Raw genomic sequence first — 21,263 nt, 5'->3', positions numbered from 1 at the left:
CTCAGAATTGTCATCTTCATTCTCTATGTCTGATGCTGGCCTGCGCTGTTTCCCCATTGTCACATTTGTATTGTGGGTTTTTCTACGTGTTGTAGTGGTATTCATTGTCTATATGATGTAGGCAGCACACTCCTCTGGCTCCTCCCTTTCTGGATGGGCTGACTTGCCTCTAAGGGAGGGGAGTCCTCCGTGGATGAAGCCTCACACTGGGTCAAATCTTAGGCCCGAGCATGTAACAGAGAAGACAGTCCAGAGAGAAATGTTTGCTTCTGTGATATAGCGCCGTTCTTAGTGTGATTTTTCCTTCTTGTTGCAATGGAGTTCTTTCCTTAGAAAGAGTGCACGGCCGCGTAGCGAAGCGGAGCGGCCGTGCTCCTCTGAGGCTCTTTTTGCCCCACTCGCAAGAGTTTCACGCAAGAGGACAGTAGACAGACATAGACAGGTCACACTCACAGTCTTTCACAGCTGAGCCCCACTGGGCCGGTGTACTTTCGCGGATTTTCCCCGCCTGGTGTCACACACAGGGAGCCAGCTTTTGCAAAGGATAGCCGGTTTTTATGCTCTGAAGTCCCTCCCTGAAAATGGCGTCTGGGCGAGCGAGGTTTCTGGAGGCTCTTTTTGCCCCACTCGCAAGAGTTTCACGCAAGAGGACAGTAGACAGACATAGACAGGTCACACTCACAGTCTTTCACAGCTGAGCCCCACTGGGCCGGTGTACTTTCGCGGATTTTCCCCGCCTGGTGTCACACACAGGGAGCCAGCTTTTGCAAAGGATAGCCGGTTTTTATGCTCTGAAGTCCCTCCCTGAAAATGGCGTCTGGGCGAGCGAGGTTTCTGGAGGCTCTTTTTGCCCCACTCGCAAGAGTTTCACGCAAGAGGACAGTAGACAGACATAGACAGGTCACACTCACAGTCTTTCACAGCTGAGCCCCACTGGGCCGGTGTACTTTCGCGGATTTTCCCCGCCTGGTGTCACACACAGGGAGCCAGCTTTTGCAAAGGATAGCCGGCTTTTATGCTCTGAAGTCCCTCCCTGAAAATGGCGCCTGGGCGAGCGAGGTTTCTGGAGGCTCTTTTTGCCCCACTCGCAAGAGTTTCACGCAAGAGGACAGTAGACAGACATAGACAGGTCACACTCACAGTCTTTCACAGCTGAGCCCCACTGGGCCGGTGTACTTTCGCGGATTTTCCCCGCCTGGTGTCACACACAGGGAGCCAGCTTTTGCAAAGGATAGCCGGTTTTTTATGCTCTCGTCCTCCTTATTCTTAACATTTAACGATTTGTGGTCTAGTTCTCAGCTTGTTTTATTTGGAATTTTTATTAAGTATCTCATTTATTCAAAAATACAAACTTCTCTTTGCCCATACCAAAATCACAATTCTGTGTGTGTGTGTGTGTGTGTGTGTGTGTGTGTGTGTGTGTGTGTGTGTGTGTGAGCTTAAGCTACAACCTTTTTTTTTTTTTTTTTTTTTTTTTTTTGTGGTTTTTGGGTCACACCCGGCAGTGCTCAGGGGTTATTCCTGGCTCCAGGCTCAGAAATTGCTCCTGGCAGGCACGGGAGGACCATATATGGGACGCCGGGATTCGAACCGATGACCTCCTGCATGAGAGGCAAACGCCTTACCTCCATGCTATCTCTCCGGCCCCAAGCTACAACCTTTAAGGTTGTCTTTGGTACATTTTTGTCTAACTTGTGTTGGAAAGTCTTGTTGCTTTTACTTCTGAATGTCTAGAATCCTGTGCTTACTTTCCAATGCTGATTAAATGGGTTAGTGTATACCACTGGTTGCTTACCTGAAATGTGCTTTATTGAACACAAATTGTACTTCCAGTAAGAATATATACTTAATACCACTGGCCACAGTATTTAACAGATCTTTCTGATTCCGTCATTGCTCTACAATCTGTTCATATTTTGCTTAAGTTATTTCAATCAAATCTTATTACTTGTAGCAGAGAGATAGTACAAGAGTCAAGGCATGAGGCTGTCACTGGCAATGCATATTAGTAGCGATCCCTGAGTTTGGATCCAGGAGTAACCTCTGAGCCAAGTGTACTACAACTCTGTTATCATGTTACCCCAGTCTCATCCTATCACTCTTGTGCTCAAAACCCTACAGTCTCTGGGGCCGGAGAGATAGCATGGAGGTAAGGTGTTTGCCTTGCATGCAGAAGGGCAGTGGTTTGAATCCCGGCATCCCATATGGTCCCCTGAAACTGCCAGGAGCCATTTTTGAGTGTAGAGCCAGGAGTAACCCCTGAATGCCAGGTGTGACCCAAAGAAACAAACAAACAAACAAAAAAAAAACCCCCTACTGTCTCAGTTCCTCATAGTATATAGACTATTAAAGTGCCTAACTAGGTCTTAGGTGATAAATATCCCCTCTGCAAGAAAGTGTTCATTATCTTCACTATATGCAGTCAGCCACTCTGTCTTACTTAAAAATAGAATTTATGTAATGGCAGTCCTTTTTACTTGAAATATTCCAGATCTATTGGATGTTTCCTTAGACTTCACTTTCATGAAACTTGTTCATTTACATTATATAATATTTTAAAATACTACCTGTATCCATATACATTCTAATCTCCTGCTCTACATGTTCTTCATTGTATGAAATACCTTCTTAAAAACCACGTAGTATGTTTTTATCATTTTAGGGTGCTCTCTGCTCTCAAATAAATGTAAGCTTCATGAAAGAAAGGTATTTTGTTTAATTTACCAGGATCACCTTTCTCAGTACATAGCAGATTATCCATACATTGCTCATTTAGAAGTAAAATCTTTTCACTTGTAGGTTCTGAAAATTTTCTAATTCCTACATCAATCAAATAAGTTAGTAATTAAGTCAGTCCATATACTAGCTCTGTCAGTATCATAATGTAATCAGATTAACTCTGGCAGGCTATATAAAGACTTCCTTTATTGTTTTGTTTGTTTTTGTATCACTGGGTATGTTTTGGTCATACCAGCAATACTCAGGGTTTACTTCTAGATTGGTACTCAGAAAACCCTGCTAGGGATCAATCCCAGGTATCGAGCATCCAAAAACACATTGCTCCATTGCTTTGAGCTTTCTCCTAAGCACTCTTCCTTCTGATTTGTCAGACCAATTAATAAGACCAATTAACGGTCTTATTTTGCATCTCTCACCTTTTGTTTTTATTCTGTTTTCATAATTTCAGCAATCTCATGAAAAGTATATCAAAATAACAACTCTCTTACTGAAATGTTACCTCACACATAGTTTATTTGCTTTTTTAGATTTTGAGAATGACCTTTGTCTTGTTGTTTTGGATCATAACCATTTGGTGGCTGGTGTCAGTCCTGGCAGTTCTGAAGACTCTTTTATCCTCAACTTTGACCATTTGGGTAGCAGTACCTGTTGACTATACCATTGACCTAAACACTGACAGATTATTAATGATTTCTTAACTGCCAAATTCTGTTAGCTTCTTGTTGTTGTTTTTCAAGCAATTTTTCTTATGAAACTCTGCCCTTCTTGTTTTGTTTTGGTTTTGGGCTACACTTAACAGACCTCAGGGGTTACTCTTTGCTCTGATTCAGGAATTACTCCTTGAGGCTTGGGGACCATATGGAATGGATTGGGAATTTTGTTTGCAAGGCAAATTGGCTCTCTTGTTCTTGTCTTCTTTCTAACTCTGCCTTCCTAAGTTCTCATTTCCTCTTTTTAATACTAGGTATTTCTTCTCCTGTCTCTTGATACCCCAAATATGTGCCAATATAGATAATCACAGTAAGTTGTAATGTTTAATCTTCTGTTGTCATTTAAGTCATTAAATACTGCCTACAGGAGTCTAGAGATAGTCCACGGGTTAATGTGTTTATTTGTATGTGGCCAACCACAATTCCAGGCACCTTGTTTTCCCTTGCCCTCACCTGACACTAACAAGTAGTGACCCTTGAGCATAGCTGGGAGTGACTCTCAGATGTAGATGATGTGGCACCAAAATAAGCATAAAATACCTCTTTAATTTCTGTTATAGTTTCCCCTTTTGCCCAGTTAATATTAGAAAGCTCCATGCCTCAACAGTCCTTTTCAGCTTTCCTAAACTTCTCTCTCCTAGCATAAATCCTAAAAGGAGGATCTTGAAATTTGTGACCTACTCTTTTTTGTGGGGTGGAGTGGGGCCAGATGTGCTCAGGACTTCTGGCAGGGAATTGGAATATTATTATATGTACTGCTAGGTATTGAATCTAGACAGCTACTTTCGAGGCAAGCATTTTCTCCAGTTTTTAATGAGTCTAGAGAATCAAGTCTTTATTAATATCAAACTGTATTACCAACTGTAGAGCTTCAAATTTTAGGTCCTAGAGTAAATATTTAGTCTTTTAACTGAAAGCTCAAATTTGTATATCCTACATGTTTTCCAGAGTTAGCCTCTGACTAAACTCTAATACTGGAGGCATGATTTAGTTATGATTCCATAACTAAAACCCAGTTACTCACACTTTGTAAGTTTGTTCTGTCCTCACCTACAGATAGAAACCAGAAATTTCTTAGAAAGATTGCTTTTTTTTTTATTTGTTTTGTTAACTCGGGTTGGGCATGTGCAAGGCCATGTGCATGTCCAATCCTTTGTACTATTGCTCCCTCCCCAAAACCCTGCTTTCTGATGTACACTTTTTTATTAAAAGGAAAAAAAATATTTCAGAGGAGATAGTACAGTTGGTAGGGTATTTACACAACTGATCTGGATTTGTTTCCTGGCACCACATATGGTTCCGAGAGTACTACCATAAGTATTCCCTTATCTCAGGGCCAGTAGTAAGCATTGAGCACTGGTGGATGTATGCACCCTCTTCCTAAAAAATAAATACTTTTAAAAAATGCTTTGCTTCCCATCAAATAAAAATTACTATTACCTCCTCTCACTAGACACATTTAAAAAATCTTACTAATTTGGTGCCAAAATACTAGCAAAGCAGGTAGGGGATTTGGCTTTCAATTTGTTCAACTTGGATGTCCTAAATGGTCCATTTGCCTAACCTGGGCATCCTAAATGGTTCACAATCTTGCCAGGAGTAATGTCTCAGTGCATAGCCAGAAGTAATTTTACACTGGGTTTGTCCAAAAACAAACTGACAAAAACAAACATAAAATAGCGAAATAAAATTCCATCTTAGTTAAGCCAAAAGGTGTGACTTCTTGATTTTTTTCCGCACATTAATTATATTACTTCAAGATTGGAGAGGCTTTTAATATAGCTTTGAAAGTTTTCCTGTGAACAGGCATATATCCCATTAATGGGTCATCTGTTTTACATGGATGAGACTTGAGTTTGATCCCTGGCACTGTAAAAATAAAGTCCAGATACTTCATACATTCTGACTTCCTCTTCTCTCCCTTACACTTACCCATTCATTCTGTAAAAATCACAACTACTTAAGTCTGATTCACTGGAGGTTAGGCAAAGAAGAAAACACATTTCTTTATGACAAGCAGATAACATAATCAAAGGTATGCTTGAGTAAGTCATACGTATTTAGTTTTTTTCTTCCAAATGGATATATCTAATACTACTACTTTCTTACAGTGAGCTAGATGACCAATTACCATGTTCCTCCCTGTGTTTTAAAAAGTCCAAATGCTTTATGAAGTTGTTTATTTTTTGTGGGGTGGGTCGGGGTAGAAGAGAAGTGGTAGGTTGAGTCATAGCTGGCAGTGCTGTGGACAAGGTCTGTCATTTCTCTATACTCTGGTTAACTCTGTAATATTTGTGTCAAGGGCCGTAAACTCTATACTCTCTTCTTCAGTTGATTTTGTTTTTGAGCCATATCCTGCAGCAGTCAGGGGTTACTCCTGGATCTGCTCTCATAAGTTACTCCTATCAGAGTCGGGGGACCACATGGGATGCCGGAATTCTAATCTGGTTCTGTCCCAAGTCAGCAGGGTGCAAGGCAAATACTTTATTGCTGTGCTATTATATCACTCTGATCCTCTCTGTACTACTGCTTTGGCCCCTCATTGGTGATTTCTAACTGAAGATAAAGAAACGATGAGATTTGAGAGTTTTAAGTGTTTTTGTTGTTTGAGGGGTTATTTTTGTGTTTAAAGATAAGAATTTAAGGAGATGCAATCCAGATCAAAAAAATTCCATTAGCAATTTTGGAATGAAAGTGAATTTGATGTATAAGTATAAAACCTCAGTGAATAATAATCCTAGAGAAGTTGAGAGGGAGAACTCTAACAGCCTGCATATTAAAATTTTTCATTTAGAAAATGAAAAATGTTTTAGAAGAGGGAGTAGAGCTAATTTTTATAAACTTCCCTGGTTGATCCATATGTCGATAGGGTTTTTTTCTATTTTGCTATACAAATAATTGGCCTATATGTATTCACTTAGTCATTTAATAAGTGTGAATTATCAGAATACTCAGTTTTCAGGAGGCTCTTTCAAAAATAACCTTTCTTAAATACTAATTATAAAAATTGTTTTGGGACCATAAATGGATTATTCTCAGGGCTTTCTAACATAGTTCCAGGATTGCCCTTGAGGTTCCAGAGAACATCATATGCTGCCAGATATCAAACACGAGCATCCTTCATGAAAAGAATGTGCACTTGGTCCCTTAAGTTGTGAATATACCATAACTGTTGTCAGTACTGATCTCCAGTACACCTTAAAGGAGTAGCTTTGGGGGATTAAAATTTTCTTGACATAAGTTCCTTGCACTTGTCATCCATGAATGTCATCCCTCTAACATATTTTTCTAGATTCTTTTTAACTGTTTTACTTTCCTTAAACTCCCCCCCCCCCAAATTGTCTTTCACCCTGAGGAATGTAAATTACTGGATTTATTCCATGCAATAAAAACTTACGGTAAATAAATCCGGTATAAAATAGGTTAAGAAAAAAAATTCAAACTTTTCAAAAAAGTGGAATTGAATAGTATCTAGCAAGAGTGAGAAACAAAAATCAATTGATTTTTTTTTTTTCCTATCAAAAGTAAGTCTGGTGGGGCTGGAGAGATAGCATGGAGGTAGGGCATTTGCCTTGTATGCAGGAGGACAGTGGTTCGAATCCCGGCATCCCATATGGTCCCCTGAGCCTGCCAGGAGCGATTTCTGAGCGTTGAGCCAGGGATAATCCCTGAGTGCTGCCGGGTGTGATCCAGAAACCCAAAACAAAATAAAAAAGTAAGTCTGGTGATTCCAGAGATATTACAGTGGATAAATTGTTTTCCTTGCGTGGGGCCAACCTGTGTTTGATCCTTAACACCTGAGATGGTCAGGCACTGCGTGTGTAATATCAGAGCACAGAACACAGAGTAAGCGTTGTCTGCTGTGGCCCAAAAACTAGGAGGAAAATAGTAAATCAGATTTAGTTAATGAGTATCTTTGAACTTTGTGGCATAGGGCCTGAGTAATAGAGCACAGGTATTAAGGCCCTTGTGTTAGCATGCTATTGATCTTTGTTTTGGCCTTCAGCACTGCTTATGTTTTCCTAGCACTGTTAGAACTAATTCCTGTGCACAGTCAGGAATAAACATTGTGGGGTATGGTCTTAGTCCCCACCCTTACTCTCCAGTCCTCTCTTTAAAGTCAGTGTGACAATTTCTATAGACTGATTATCAGCATACAATGTACCAATAATAAGGTTCTGCTTGAAACTCAAAAAGTATACAGTATAAAATAAGTTTACTCCAGTATCTGGAATGCAACCCCAGGATTAATACAAAAGCAAACGAGTTATTTCCCAGCCCTAGAAACAGTTTAAAGGTGATTTCTCTGTTTCTCATGCTAAATTGAGGGACCAGAGATACAGCACAATGATAAGAATTCCTTGGATGTCTGAGACCCCCTAGAATAATTCCTGGCACTCCATAATTAAAAACAAAAGAGAAGGGACCAGAGCAATAATATAGGGGAATTGGAGCTTGCCATGCATGTGATCTACCCAGATTCAAGTCTGGTATTCCACATCCCTGAGCACCAACTGGTAGTAATTCCTTATTACAGAGGCAGAAGCAACAGAAACTTTCTGAACATCGCTGACTATGCCCTCCTTCCACCAAAAAAAAAAAAAAAAAAAAGCAATAGTTGAACTGTTAATTAAAAGATGTTATTGTTTATAGTTAAAGCCTGTGCCAGTATTGAATAATAAAATTTAATTTCTAACTTTACCAGAGAAAAAATTCCTTTAATTTATTAAACTCCTAATCTTTAAAAGGTTTTACCATGACAGTAACGCTTAGTTTAAAGAAAAACAATTTGCTTGCATAACATGAAACAAAAATTCACCATCTTTCTGCTACTTTTCCTGTACCTTCAACTTCTTAAGGTAATCACTAATAATTCTTTGATTTGTATCGTCTTAGCTTCTTTTTATTTTACTTCTACAAATAGGTATATATAAGGAGCTTCTTTTCCCTATAAATTGACTTATTGTTCTACAGCATTCATTTTTCCTCTTAATATACGTAATTTGTAAGCATTTTCCATATATAAATTAACCATTTTATTTCCTATCTAGTGTTCTGTGACTACATGTTGCTAGTCTTCACTGTCACCATTTATTGCCAAAGCAATATAAATCAAATAAATCAATTTTGCAATAGAAATTATTGAACTCTAGATATTAGAATATGGATAATTTTATAAAGCAAACCTAGTTTTAGTATGTGCAGATTTCTTCTTTTTTAAATTCTTTCTCCTCCTTTTGGTTGGGAGGCACTACTGACAATTCTCAGGGGACTTTTGGGGGGGCTTTCATATGCAAAGCCTTTTCAGCCCTCCTTTTAGTGGGTCTTCTTGATCACAGATTGTAATTTTTATCAGAAATAACTCATTTTCCCAAACTTTTGCTGATGTAAGTTCTAACACATCTCCACTTGTTTTTGTTTGTTTGTTTGTTTGTTCCCTATTTCATCCAGCAGTATTTGGAGGATTGGTCAATCGCAGCACAGTGCTGAGGGGCCATTTGTGTTGCTTGGGCATTATTTGGATCTGCCATCCTGGCCCCAATCCTTGTGCTTCTGTATTAGAAGCATGCATTCTGGTTGTCTAAGCCATCTTCCCATTTGAGCTTGGGGACATTTGGGCTACAGCCCATGTTGCTCATTGGCTCTTCCTGGCTCTGGGCTCAGGAGTAACACTCAGCAGATCTTTGGAGATTATATGTTACCAGAGTATAATACTGTTTATAAAATTATGTTTCTTTTATTTATTTTTTTCTTTTTAGGCCACACCTGGTGATGCTAAAGGTTTATTCCTGGCTATGAGCTCAGAAATCGCTCCTGGCTTGGGTTACCATATAAAATGCCAGGGGGTCTAACCGCGGTCTGTCCTAGGTTAGCGCCCAAGACAAATACCCTATTGCTTGCGCCACCACTCCGGCCCCATAATTATGTTTGTGTATCATATGCCTTTGTTTTTCTTTCCATGTCAGTTTGGTACCCACTGTTAATTTAAGGTCTATTCTCTCCACTGACCCATATTTCTGTTTCTATTATTCACCCATTTAAAGGTTATATTTACAGACCCAGAGCTATGATAATACAGTGGAAAGGGCGCTTGCCATGCATGAGGCTGACCCAGGTTCCATCTTCAGCATCCTAATGATTGGCTCCCTTAACACATCCAGGGATGATTCTTTGGTGCAGAGCCAGGAATAATGCCTGAGCATCTCCAGGTGTAACCTCCCACCAGAAAAATACCATTTCTAAAAATTAAAAATAATTTGCTTGGAAAAGAGGTTAATATGCATGCCTTGCTAGTGACCACTGATCCAGATTTGATATCTGGCACTATAGTCCCTGAGCAGAGTTACCTCTGAGTAAAGCCTGAGTACTGTTGGCCCAAATAGATTTTCTTTACCATTTATTTAATCTTAGCCTGGTTGAGTGGAGCTGGTCTTCACACTTTTTTGTTTGTTTCTTTGTTTGTTTCTGGGGTTTTTTTTTTTGGGGGGGGTCACACCCAGCAGCACTCAGGGGTCACTCCTGACTCTATGCTCAGAAATCGCCCCTGCAGGCATGAGGTTACCATATGGGATGCTGGGATTTAATCTTAGTATTTAAAATCTATTCTCTTCTTTAAAATAATTTGAATATAATATTGATTACAATAAGTTGATATAAAATATAACATTATTGCATCCTTTTACCCAGGTAAATTCTATTACCGTATTTATATTTTATTAATCATTTAACAGTTACGGGAAGAAAGCCGGAGACTGGCTTTGGCTGCCAAAAGAGAAAAGAGAAAGGAAAAGAGAAGAAAGAAAAAGGAAGAACAAAGAAGAAAGTTAGAAGAAATTGAAGCCAAAAATAAAGAGAACTTTGAACTCCAAGCTGCTCAAGAAAAGGAAAAGAATAAAGTTGAAGGTATTTGACTTGTTTTTTATATTAGTTAAATATTAAAAATTTAAGTTGAAAATAGATTTAAGTTAAGGCCTTGAAAATTTTATATATTATTTGATTTTGTTCTAGCTTTTTATTACGAAGAGTTTCAAACACGAGTTGAATGAACGATCAAATGAGCATCTGAATACCTTCCATCTAGAACAGGGTTGGTGAACAAGTTCGACACAAAGAGCCAAAATTTTAAACTGTGGGAGTCAAAGAGCCACACCATGCAGTGACCTGCCAAAACAAACACTCACACAAAAGCATATAATTTTAACAATAATATATTAAACACATATTGCATTTTGCCATTTTGAGTGAGGGTAAAAATCCTGTTCGCCACCCCGATCTAGAATTTTAAAATTAACACTACAGAGAGACCAAGGGATTAAGACTCAAAAACACCAGCGTCTCAAGATCTGCTGCATCCAAGCACTGAACTATCCAGCCTATATAACTGGGCTCAGTAACCCTGGGAGAGGTCTCCAGCTCTCCTGAACATAGACATTATGCTATATTTATGAGCATACTTATTTTTTCCAAGTCATCTGAAATACATTCTGACACTGTACTTATAAAGCTATGTCACACATTGTAAGAATGGCATTGCTTGGTCAGAGCTCAAAAATGGGGAGCAGACGCTTACATGCAGGAGGATGGTGCGTGCTCAGTATATAAGATCCCCCATGTGCTATGAAGAATAGACTTTCATCCTTATTATAACCACCAGTTATTTCCTGAAACAATTAGAGTAGCACTTTATGCAGTATAGTACTATTTTATAATACCTAAAATTTTTGAAAGTAATTCCATAACACTATTTGCAATCCACAATTTATTTCATCTATTTCTCATCAAGAGTTTCTTTTCTTTTTTCTTTTTTTTTTTTTTTTTTGAATGAGGGGTGCGTTTGGACCACACCCATGGGTGCTCAAGAGCTATTTTGGCTCTTTGCTTAGGAGTAGTCTCTGGTGGTATTCATGAGACTAAATAGTCGGGACTAACTTGTCTCTAAATCAACAAGAGATTGAAATGAAGATATTTCAGTTATGTTTATGCAGAGTATGTAAGTATTAATTACTCTTTCCTCAATCTTTATTTTGAAGGAAATTTTTGGTGTTGGTGTGAAGCCTAGGGCCTCACTTTGTAGAAGCACATCCTCTACCACTGAGCAGTAAACTAGTCCTTCTTTCAAGTTTCTAGTGTATAAGTGGTACACCTCATGCAAGAGTATTTCCAATACTTGAAATTGTACTTTCCAGGAGGAAAACATCAACATTTTGTATAACCACAATAACATTACTCTCAAATTCAATAATTATAATGTCTGATAAAATAGATGTTTATTTCCCATATTGTGCCTAACATTTTGGTTTTTTATTTTAGTGTTGTTGGGATTCAAACTCCTTGGGTTAAAACATTCAAATGTTATATTGCTTAGACTTAATAAAGACTGATCCCTCAAATATTTCTTCTAAATGTCTCCTTTTCGGTATTAAAAGATGAATTAATAAGTTTGTTCTTTTTTTTTTTTTTTTTTTTTTTTTTTTTGTGGTTTTTGGGTCACACCCGGCAGTGCTCAGGGGTTATTCCTGGCTCTAGGCTCAGAAATTGCTCCTGGTAGGCACAGGGGACCATATGGGGCACCGGGATTCAAACCGATGACCTCCTGCATGAAAGGCAAACGCCTTACCTCCATGCTATCTCTCCGGCCCCAATAAGTTTGTTCTTTTGGTTAATAATAAACATTGTAATTTTTATCTATAGTAAATTTCTGATTTTAAATTTCAAGTACATAAATTTTATTAAGAACTCTTAGGCCTGACAGGTAGTATAGGGGATAATCTGCCATGCATGTAGCCTACCCCAGTAGATTCCCCACACTGAATACAGTATTTTCCGGTGTATAAGACATATAAGATGACCCCCTAATTTTACCGTTAAAACATAGGTTTAGGCCTATATTCGCAGTATAAGAAAACCCCCTCCCCATTTCTGAGGCAACACCAGTTCTTTTTTTAATTACATTTTTAATGAACGTTCCTTAACATACCGTACATTACCACAGTGAGCTATTTACAACAAGCAAAGGTTCAAAGGTTATACTGTAATAGACTTCATCTCTGACTCTGGCCAATCTGAGCAGTATTTTTACAGTGTAGATTTGGGTACAGAACATTGTATAACTTGCATGCATAAAAAGCCTGCTTGGATTGACTGAGGCAGTCTGAGCAGCCTTGCAGTGATTGGTGCAGGATCAAGTTGGAAAATTTGTTTCATGGCAATATCCAGACGATTTTTGTTTAGTGGCATATCGAAACGTTTTTTAAGATTTACTCAGGTATAAGACGACCCCCGAATTTCGGTTGACTTCCTTCGTTTCAAAAGTCGTCTTATATGCCGGAAAATACGATACTGCCAAGTATAGGCCTACCCTTCCAATAAAATAACTCTTAGAGCTTGCTAATTCAGTACTGTTTCTTTTACAGATGAGCCTGAAGTCTTGACAGAGCCTCCAAGTGCCACAACCACTACAACTATAGGTATATCTGCAACCTGGACAACTTTGGCAGGTTCCCATGGCAAAAGAAATAATACTATAACAACAACCAGCTCAAAGAGGAAAAACAGGAAAAATAAAATTACTCCAGAAAACGTTCAGATTATATTTGATGATCCACTACCAATTTCATACAGTCAGCCAGATAAAGTCAACGGAGAGTCCAAGAGCAGCAGTACCAGCGAGAGTGGAGACAGTGATAACATGAGGATCAGTAGCTGCAGTGATGAAAGTAGTAACAGCAACAGCAGCCGAAAGAGTGACAATCATTCACCTGCTGTGGTCACTACGACTGTGACCAACAAGAAACAGCCATCTGTTCTGGTTACATTTCCAAAGGAAGAGAGAAAATCTGTTTCTGGCAAGACTTCAGTAAAGTCAGTTCTAATTTTTCCTTTCTATTTATAATCTGATAAAATGCCTTGTTTGTGAATGTTTTGTTAGGACAAATTAGCTGACAAAAATAAGCATTGTCTTATGGCTAAACACAAAGTAGTTTCATTAATCATTAAATTTGTATGACAAATTATAGACTTAATTTTGTATTAATGAAAAAAAATAGTACTATTTAATTTGCTCATTTTGATTATTGGACTGTTCATGATGTATTTTTATTTCTCAGAATTAACTCACATAGGGGCCAGAAAGATAGTACAATAGTAGGGTATTTGCCTTGCATACAGTCAACCCGGGATGGACCTGGGTTTGATTCCTGGTATCCCATATAGTCACCTAAGCCTGCCAGGAGTGTTTTCTGAGTTCTGAGCCAGGAGTAACCCCTGAGCACTGCTTTGTGACCCAAAACAAACAAACAAAAAAGGCAAAAGAAATGGTAAAATTAAAAGAAGTGAAAAATACGGTCTTTAAACTGCCTTTGTCACTTCAAAAGTCCTATATACACTGAATTTTTCTTTCTTTTTCATAGATTGTCAGAGACTATCAGTGAGGTGACCAGTAATTCTCTGTCCACTTGCACAAAATCAGGTCCATCTCCCCTTTCTTCCCCAAATGGGAAATTAACAGTAGCAAGTCCTAAGCGTGGACAAAAAAGGGAAGAGGGATGGAAAGAAGTTGTAAGAAGGTGAGTATATTTGTTTTTCTCAGTCTTAATCTTCATTCTGCTTCAGAGTGGGCATAGTTGAATTCCCTCCAAAAATTGTGTGTAATCAAATAGGTGGCCAGAATTCAGACCACAGAGATCACGAAATGCCGTATTTTTGTTGAAAAGAGAATATGTTTTTATTTTTAATCGGGGAGGTTTTATGTGAAAAAAAATCGATGGTTTGGTAGCTGCTTGACCCACCTTTACCAGTATGGAATTTCAGTAGTGATTGGGTTTTCTTTTAGTACTAGGGATTAAAAATAGGGCCTCATATAACCAAGCATGTGCTCTACCATTGAGCTAATCTCTTAACTTCTAAGTATTATTTTATATTCTTCTTATCTTTAAAAAGTATCCTTTATTTGGACTTAAATTTTTGTATTTTGCTTTTTTGTTTGCTTTTTTGTTGGTTTGGTATTTTTGTTTGTTTGTTTTTATATTTTTGGAATAAGCCCAGAAGTGTCTCACATTGCATGACAAGTGTTCTATCACTGAGCCACCTACTGGCTCCAATATTCTAGGAATATTTTTTTAAATAATGTGTGTCAAAAGTAGATTTAATATCTAGTTTAAAAATTAGAATGTTAAATAACATTTAGTTGTTTTAGCTCAAAAAGGCTATTAAGGGGCTGGAGCGGTGGCGCAGGCCCTAAGGCATCTATCTGTCTTGCCCAAGCTAGCCTAGGATGGACTTCGGTTCCAATCCTGGTGATTCATATGATCCCCCAAGCCAGGAGCGATTTCTGAGTGCATAGTCAGGAGTAACCAACCCCTGAGCGTCGCCAGTGGCCCAAAAACCAAAAAGAAAAAGAAAAAAGGCTGTTAAGGCATTATAAATCATTGATAGCCTCTTTTTTGTTGTTTTGTTTTTGTTTTGGGGCCACACCTGGTGACACTCAGGGGTTACTTCTGTGTGTGTGCTCAGAAATCGCTCCTGGCCTGGGGAACCATATGGGATGCCAGGGATCAAACCCAGGTTTGTCCTGAGCAGCCACCTGCAAAGCAAATACCATACACCTGTGCTATTGTTCCAGCCCCTGATAGTCTCTTTTAATGATGTCCTAGGAATGCTTTTTTCTTTATTTATTTTTTGGTTTTGGGGTCATATCCGTTGGCGCTCAGAAATTGCTCCTGGTAGGCTCAGGCTCAGGCTCAGCGGACCATATGGGCTGCCTGGATTCGAACCAAGGTCATCCTGTGTAGGCCATGTGCAAAGTAAACGCCTTACCGCTGTGCTGTCACTCCAGCCCGGAAAGCCGTTTTAAAACATTTGAACGTGTTTGGTGGTTCAAATCCCTGCATCCCATATGGTCCCCTGAACCTGCCAGGAGCGATTTCTGAGCATAGAGCCAGGAGTAACTCCTGAGTGCTGCTGGGTGTGACCCAAAAAAACTCCCAATAAATAAATAAATAAATAAATAAATAAATAAATAAATAAATAAATAAATAAATAAATAAATAACAAAAAAATTGAACTTGTTTATTTTTGTTTGTTTGTTTTCTTTCCCCTCCCCCCTGCTTTGATTCGTCTTATTTCAGGACCGTGGTTAGTGTTTAGTTGTTGTCTTTATTGCTGTGGTGCTTTTCATGTTGTTTTGGTTTTGGTTTGGTTTGTTTTTTTTTTTTTTTGGGAGTTTGATTTTTCTTGTATTATTTTTATGTTTTTCTTTTTCCCATTTCTTTTCTTAAACTGATATTTATAGTCTTGTTTGCATTTTGCCCCTCCCCCCATTTTTTTCTCTTTTTTTTCTTATCTTCAAACAGAACCACAAAACATGAATCATCTTGTTCTTGTTCTGCCTCAAAAATTGAGGGGGAAATAATGGAGGGCACCAAGACCAAACAGTTGTATGAACATTGAGTAGAAATAAAAAATGATCAGACTTGAACACAAATCCAGAGCCAACTACAACAGAATCTATTCCCAATCTACAACAGGCTATACACAGTAGGGACCACTTATACTAGCAACCAGGGGGCAAAAGAGGGGTGATAGGGGATGCATGCTGGGAACAGGGGTGGACGGAGGACAGAATTGGTTATGGGAATGCCCCTGATTCAATGTCACTTTGTACCTGAAATACTACTGTGAATGATTTGTAATCCACTTTGGTCAAAATAAAAATTATAAAAAAAAATAAGAGCTGTAATGAAGCAGCTTATAACTGATAATTCTTAGGTGCAGGGTTAGCTTTTACCCCCATGTTTGGACCAGAATCTCCCTCTTACCCCCCCCCCCCCATGTTTTGGACCAGAATCTCCCTCTTACCCCATTTCTGTTTTATTTCTCTGATTCATTCATTCACAAATGCACACAGTTGAATTAATTGAAGTCATATCAACACATTCTATATACAAATTAAGAATTAAAGTTCTCTTCATTTTGTTTGGGGGTTTGTTGTTGTTCATTTGTTTTGTGGCTTTTGAGATGGGATTTATTTATTTATTTATTTATTTATTTATTTATTTTGATTTGTTTTTGGTTTTTTGATGTTTTGGGCTATACCTGGTGATGCTCAGGCTCACTCCTGGCTTTGCACTTAGGAATTATTCCTGTCAGTGCACAGGAGACCATATGGGATGCTGATGATTGAACCTGGGTCAACAGCATGCAAGGCAAGCACCATCCCACTGTACTGTCTTTCTAATCCCTCACTTTCATCTTACATTGTGTAAAGACATTCTTTTTTTTTTTTTTTTTTTTTTGTGGTTTTTGGGTCACACCCGGCAGTGCTCAGGGGCCACTCCTGGCTCCATGCTCAGAAATTGCTCCCGGCAGGCACGGGGGACCATATGGGACGCCGGGATTCGAACCGATGACCTTCTGCATGAAAGGCAAACGCCTTACCTCAATGCAATCTCTCCGGCCCCGTAAAGACATTCTTAACACATTTGAAAATAATTATCACTTGACTATTTAACTTAGTTTAATATATAAAAGGACAAAAATGTATCTTATAAGAAATTAAATATAAGGGCCAAAGATGGGGGTGGATGGTAGTATACATGCCTTTCAATATTGAATCCCTGTGTTAGGTTCTCCAGGACCACTAAATAAATGCAGCTTTTATTTAATGTATAATTCTAAATTTGTAATTTTTATTAATAAACAGTTGGCTGGATTTTTTATTATTTTACTGTGTTCTACTTGGTATTAATTGTTTTGCTTTTCCTTTTGGGGGGCAATAGCCAACTGTGCTCAGTTTATTCTTAGTGGTGTTTAAGAGACCATATACTATTGTGCCAGGTATAGAACTTGGGTTGACTGTACAAAGACAAACATCTTAACTACAGTACTATTATTCCAGCCCTGTCTTCTTTCCCCCTTCTTTGAAAGTCAGTTTGTTTTTGTTACAGTTTAGATAATATGTTTTCAATAGTATTGTTTATGATTTTGATGTACAGGTACTGCACCTCACCACCACCAAAGTGCCCATTATTCTCCACCAATGTCCTTATGTTACTTCTAGCTCACCTCTAATCTACCCTACCTCCGGTAGGTAATCTGTTTTGTACTCCAAAGCCAAGGGTTTGTAATTTAATATAGTCTATTCCCTTGTTTGTTTCTTTCTATAGTATAAATAAATGAGATCACCTGGTCTTCCTTCCTTCCTTTTGACATAGTTCACTTAACATGACACTGTATAGTTCCATGCAAGTACAGCAAACTGCATGTTTTCCTCTTTACTTACTGCTGCTGAGGATGTAATTATTCTTTCATTTAGACCTCAAAACTTTGCTGTACTTGCTTTTCTTGATTTTTAATGTTTCCCTGCTGTTTTAACAGCAGACTCACTATTATTGATGTAGTGTAGTGCTGTTAAACCAGGCCTACCACCTGAATTAATATTACCTTTTTTGTTTTTGTCATGGGACCATACTTGGCAGTGCTTGGCAACATCTGTCAGTGCCATACTTGAAGGATACTGTGTGATGCCTTAGGTAGAACCTAGGACTTTGACCTACACAGCATGTATTTCTAGTGTTTGAGTCCTCTTCTGTACCCCAAATCTGAGTACGTTTTTTGTTACTTTTTTAGCCACCTTTAATAGCCCTCAGCAATTGTTTCCAGTGAGGTTCTGGGCATCAAAACCAGGACTTTTACTTGCACAGAATGTACTCCAACACTTTGAGCTATCCCCTGAGATCATGAATCTGAATGTATAAATTGTAATTTGGGGGGTTGGAGGTGCAGAGGTTAAAGCACATGCCTCGAATCAGTTGACTTGCTTTGATCCCCATCAACATCTGTTTCCCTAACATTGAATTACAAATTTAGCTTGCTGTGAATTGCTGGGTGAGTCCTTCAATCTTCTTATGGGATTGAAATTTATTTCCCCCAAAAAAATAAAATGAAAGGGTAATTTTCTAAAAATGGGCTTATCATTTTTTTAGAAGTTCCAGTATATATGTCCCCCCCCCCTTGACTACTTTAGTGAACATTCTTTCAAGAATGTTGCAGTTGTAAAGGATAATCATTTTAATGCCTCTATAAGAATGAGGGGAAATAATGAATTTTTCTATATCTTTTTGGGTCATATTCAGTATTGCTCAGGTACCGCTCACAGCTCAGTGGTTAGGGTTGCTCCTGATGATGCTCTGGAAATCATATGGTGCCTGGGTTGAATTTGGTCCTCCTACATGCAAAATTTTTACGCTAGCCTTTCTTTGCACATTCTCCCTAGTCTCAAAGTGAATTTTATATTATCCTTGAGTTTTATAGTAGAGACTAAAAATAAGAATGTCAGTAAAAGGGGCTAGAGCTGTGGCGCAAGCAGTAAGGCATCTGCCTTGTGTGTGCTAGCTTAGGACGGACCGTGACTTGATCCCCTGGCATCCCATATCGTCCCCCAAGCCAGCCAGGAGCGATTTCTGAGCATATAGCCAGGAGTAACTTTTGAACGTCACCGGGTGTGGCCAAAAAAACAAACAAACAAAAAAGAACATCAGTAAAATATCCAGCTGTGCCTAAAGGATGCCTTTCTCAGCTTAACAGTAGATGTTTGCCATAAGCATTTGTGTAAATAGTCTGTGTCTATATGGTATGTCTTTCACAGATATTAATGATGAAACAAAGGTCAGATAACCAGGCATTACTTAATCTTGAGAAGCTATGAGAACATGTACTCCCAAGTGATGTCTCTTCCCATTCCTCCCTCTTTTATCACCCTGGCAAAGACTAACGCTATAGTCTATTTTTGCATTTACAGAAACATGTTTTAGTAATTCTATTCCTTTAATCACAACTACTAATACTAATGATTACTCTTAATTTATGTTTGCAACTTTTAACCAGGTCAAAGAAGGTATCTGTTCCATCAACTGTGATATCCCGAGTGATTGGAAGAGGAGGCTGTAATATTAATGCCATTCGAGAGTTCACTGGCGCACACATAGATATCGATAAGCAGAAGGACAAGACAGGAGACCGAATTATTACTATAAGGCAAAACTTTGTTTCTTATGCTTTCTTTTGTTATATTTATTGAATTATAACTTAGTGAAATATAAGCATTAAAGTTTTCAGTGAATTTTGTTTAATAAATATATTTTTTTCTCCATCTTCCTTTTCCTTTTATGATTGTGGTATACTCATCTCTTTGGTTAAAATCACCAAAGCTCTCATATTTTATATCAGTGCCAGGGATCCCAACCATTTGGGTCATAATGTGACATGTTAGGTATAGTGCTAAGTCTTGAATTTGCAACCTAATGTATGTAAAGCAGGTGTTCTGTCACTGAGTTATCTCAAGACCTCCTAGAGAACTTTTTTGAGGGAATTTGAGGGTTACCTGGCTGTGTTCACAGCATGCTACTGGCTCTAATTTCAGAGTCATTCCTAATGCAGGGCTCCTGGGGCAGTTTGCTGTGCTGGGGAATTAACCCAGGTTGACCTCATTCAAAGCATATATGCCTTACCAGTTGTACTATCCTTTCAGTCCTAGAAAATGTTTTAGTTGATCTTACTGACGACACCACAATGCTTAGATGCTACTTCTGGACTAGTTAGGGATTGAATCTGGACTTTCTAAATGTTAAGTGTTTAGTGTAGTTCTTTGCGTTATCTCCTTGGGCATAGAATACATTTTTGTTGTTGGGGAGGACGTCAAAATCCAGTAGTGTTGAGGAACTACTCTGGCTTAGTGTTTAGAGGTAGTCACTCTCTGGGGTGTGCTCTGGAGACCATGTGGTGTTGGTAACCGTATCTGGATTTCTGCCTGCAAAGTATGTGCTCTAGTTCTTTGAGCTAGTTTGTGTCCCCCCTCCCCAACCACCAAAAGTAACATTGTAAGAAATCATATGGTTATGGGGCCAGAGTGATAGCAGAGCATGTAGGCCATTTGCCTTCCATGTAGCCAACCCAGACTTGATCTCTGGCATCTTATATGGACCCCTGAGCCTGCCAGGAGTGATTCCTGAGTGCAGAGCCAGGAAGCAACCACTGAGCCCTGTTGGTTGTGCATGTCTCTCCCCATCAAAAAAAAAAAAAAAAAAAAAAAAAATATATATATATATATATATGTGGTTGTGAGGGACAAGTACTTCTTTGCTAATAGCCGAACCAATAGCTCTCTATAATATACTTGAAATGCATATGTTTAAAATATATATTAATTGAATATATGGAACCATAAGGGATGCCAGGGATTGAACCCAGGTTATCTACAAGGCAAGTACCCTAACGACTGGACCTGTGCTTCAGCCCTTAGGGAAAAAAAAATTTTTTTGGTAGCACTAGAATTGAACACAGGGTTTCTTTATGGCAAAGCTGAATACCCAGCTCTCTCCAGTATTAGGTTGTTTCTTAGGTTTTTATTTGTTTATGGGCCGTACATGGCAATGCTCAGGGTTTATTCCTGCTTCTGCTCAGAAATCATTCCTTATTTTGCATAAGGGACCATAAGCAGTGCCAGATCAAACTTGGGTCAGTCATTTATAGAACAAGGGCTCTACCTGCTATAATATATTTCTTTTTTTTTTTTTTTTTTTTTTTGGTTTTTGGGCCACACCCGGTAACGCTCAGGGGTTACTCCTGGCTATGCGCTCAGAAGTTGCTCCTGGCTTGGGGGACCATATGGGACACCGGGGGATCGAACCGCGGTCCGTCCAAGGCTACCGCAGGCAAGGCAGGCGCACCTTACCTTTAGCGCCACCGCCCGGCCCCGCTATAATATATTTCTATGCTCAGTAATAGGCTTTGACTTGTTGGTATTATCAGAAATCTTTT

General features: G+C 38.8%; 1 protein-coding gene across 3 annotated transcripts in view; it reads left to right on the top strand.

Moving 5' to 3' along the window:
• Positions 1-21,263, top strand: part of ANKRD17 (ankyrin repeat domain 17) — a 115,805-nt gene that overhangs the window by 72,093 nt on the left and 22,449 nt on the right. For all 3 annotated transcript variants that reach the window (XM_049789907.1, XM_049789906.1, XM_049789905.1), the window contains 4 exons: positions 10,181-10,352; positions 12,863-13,310; positions 13,859-14,014; positions 19,332-19,481. In XM_049789907.1, coding sequence (XP_049645864.1) covers positions 10,181-10,352; positions 12,863-13,310; positions 13,859-14,014; positions 19,332-19,481 — 926 coding nt within the window. The remainder of the gene's footprint in view (positions 1-10,180; positions 10,353-12,862; positions 13,311-13,858; positions 14,015-19,331; positions 19,482-21,263) is intronic.

This window comes from Suncus etruscus, chromosome 16, assembly GCF_024139225.1.
Source record: "Suncus etruscus isolate mSunEtr1 chromosome 16, mSunEtr1.pri.cur, whole genome shotgun sequence".
NCBI lineage: Eukaryota > Metazoa > Chordata > Mammalia > Eulipotyphla > Soricidae > Suncus > Suncus etruscus.
This window is presented reverse-complemented; position numbering and strand designations above follow the sequence as displayed.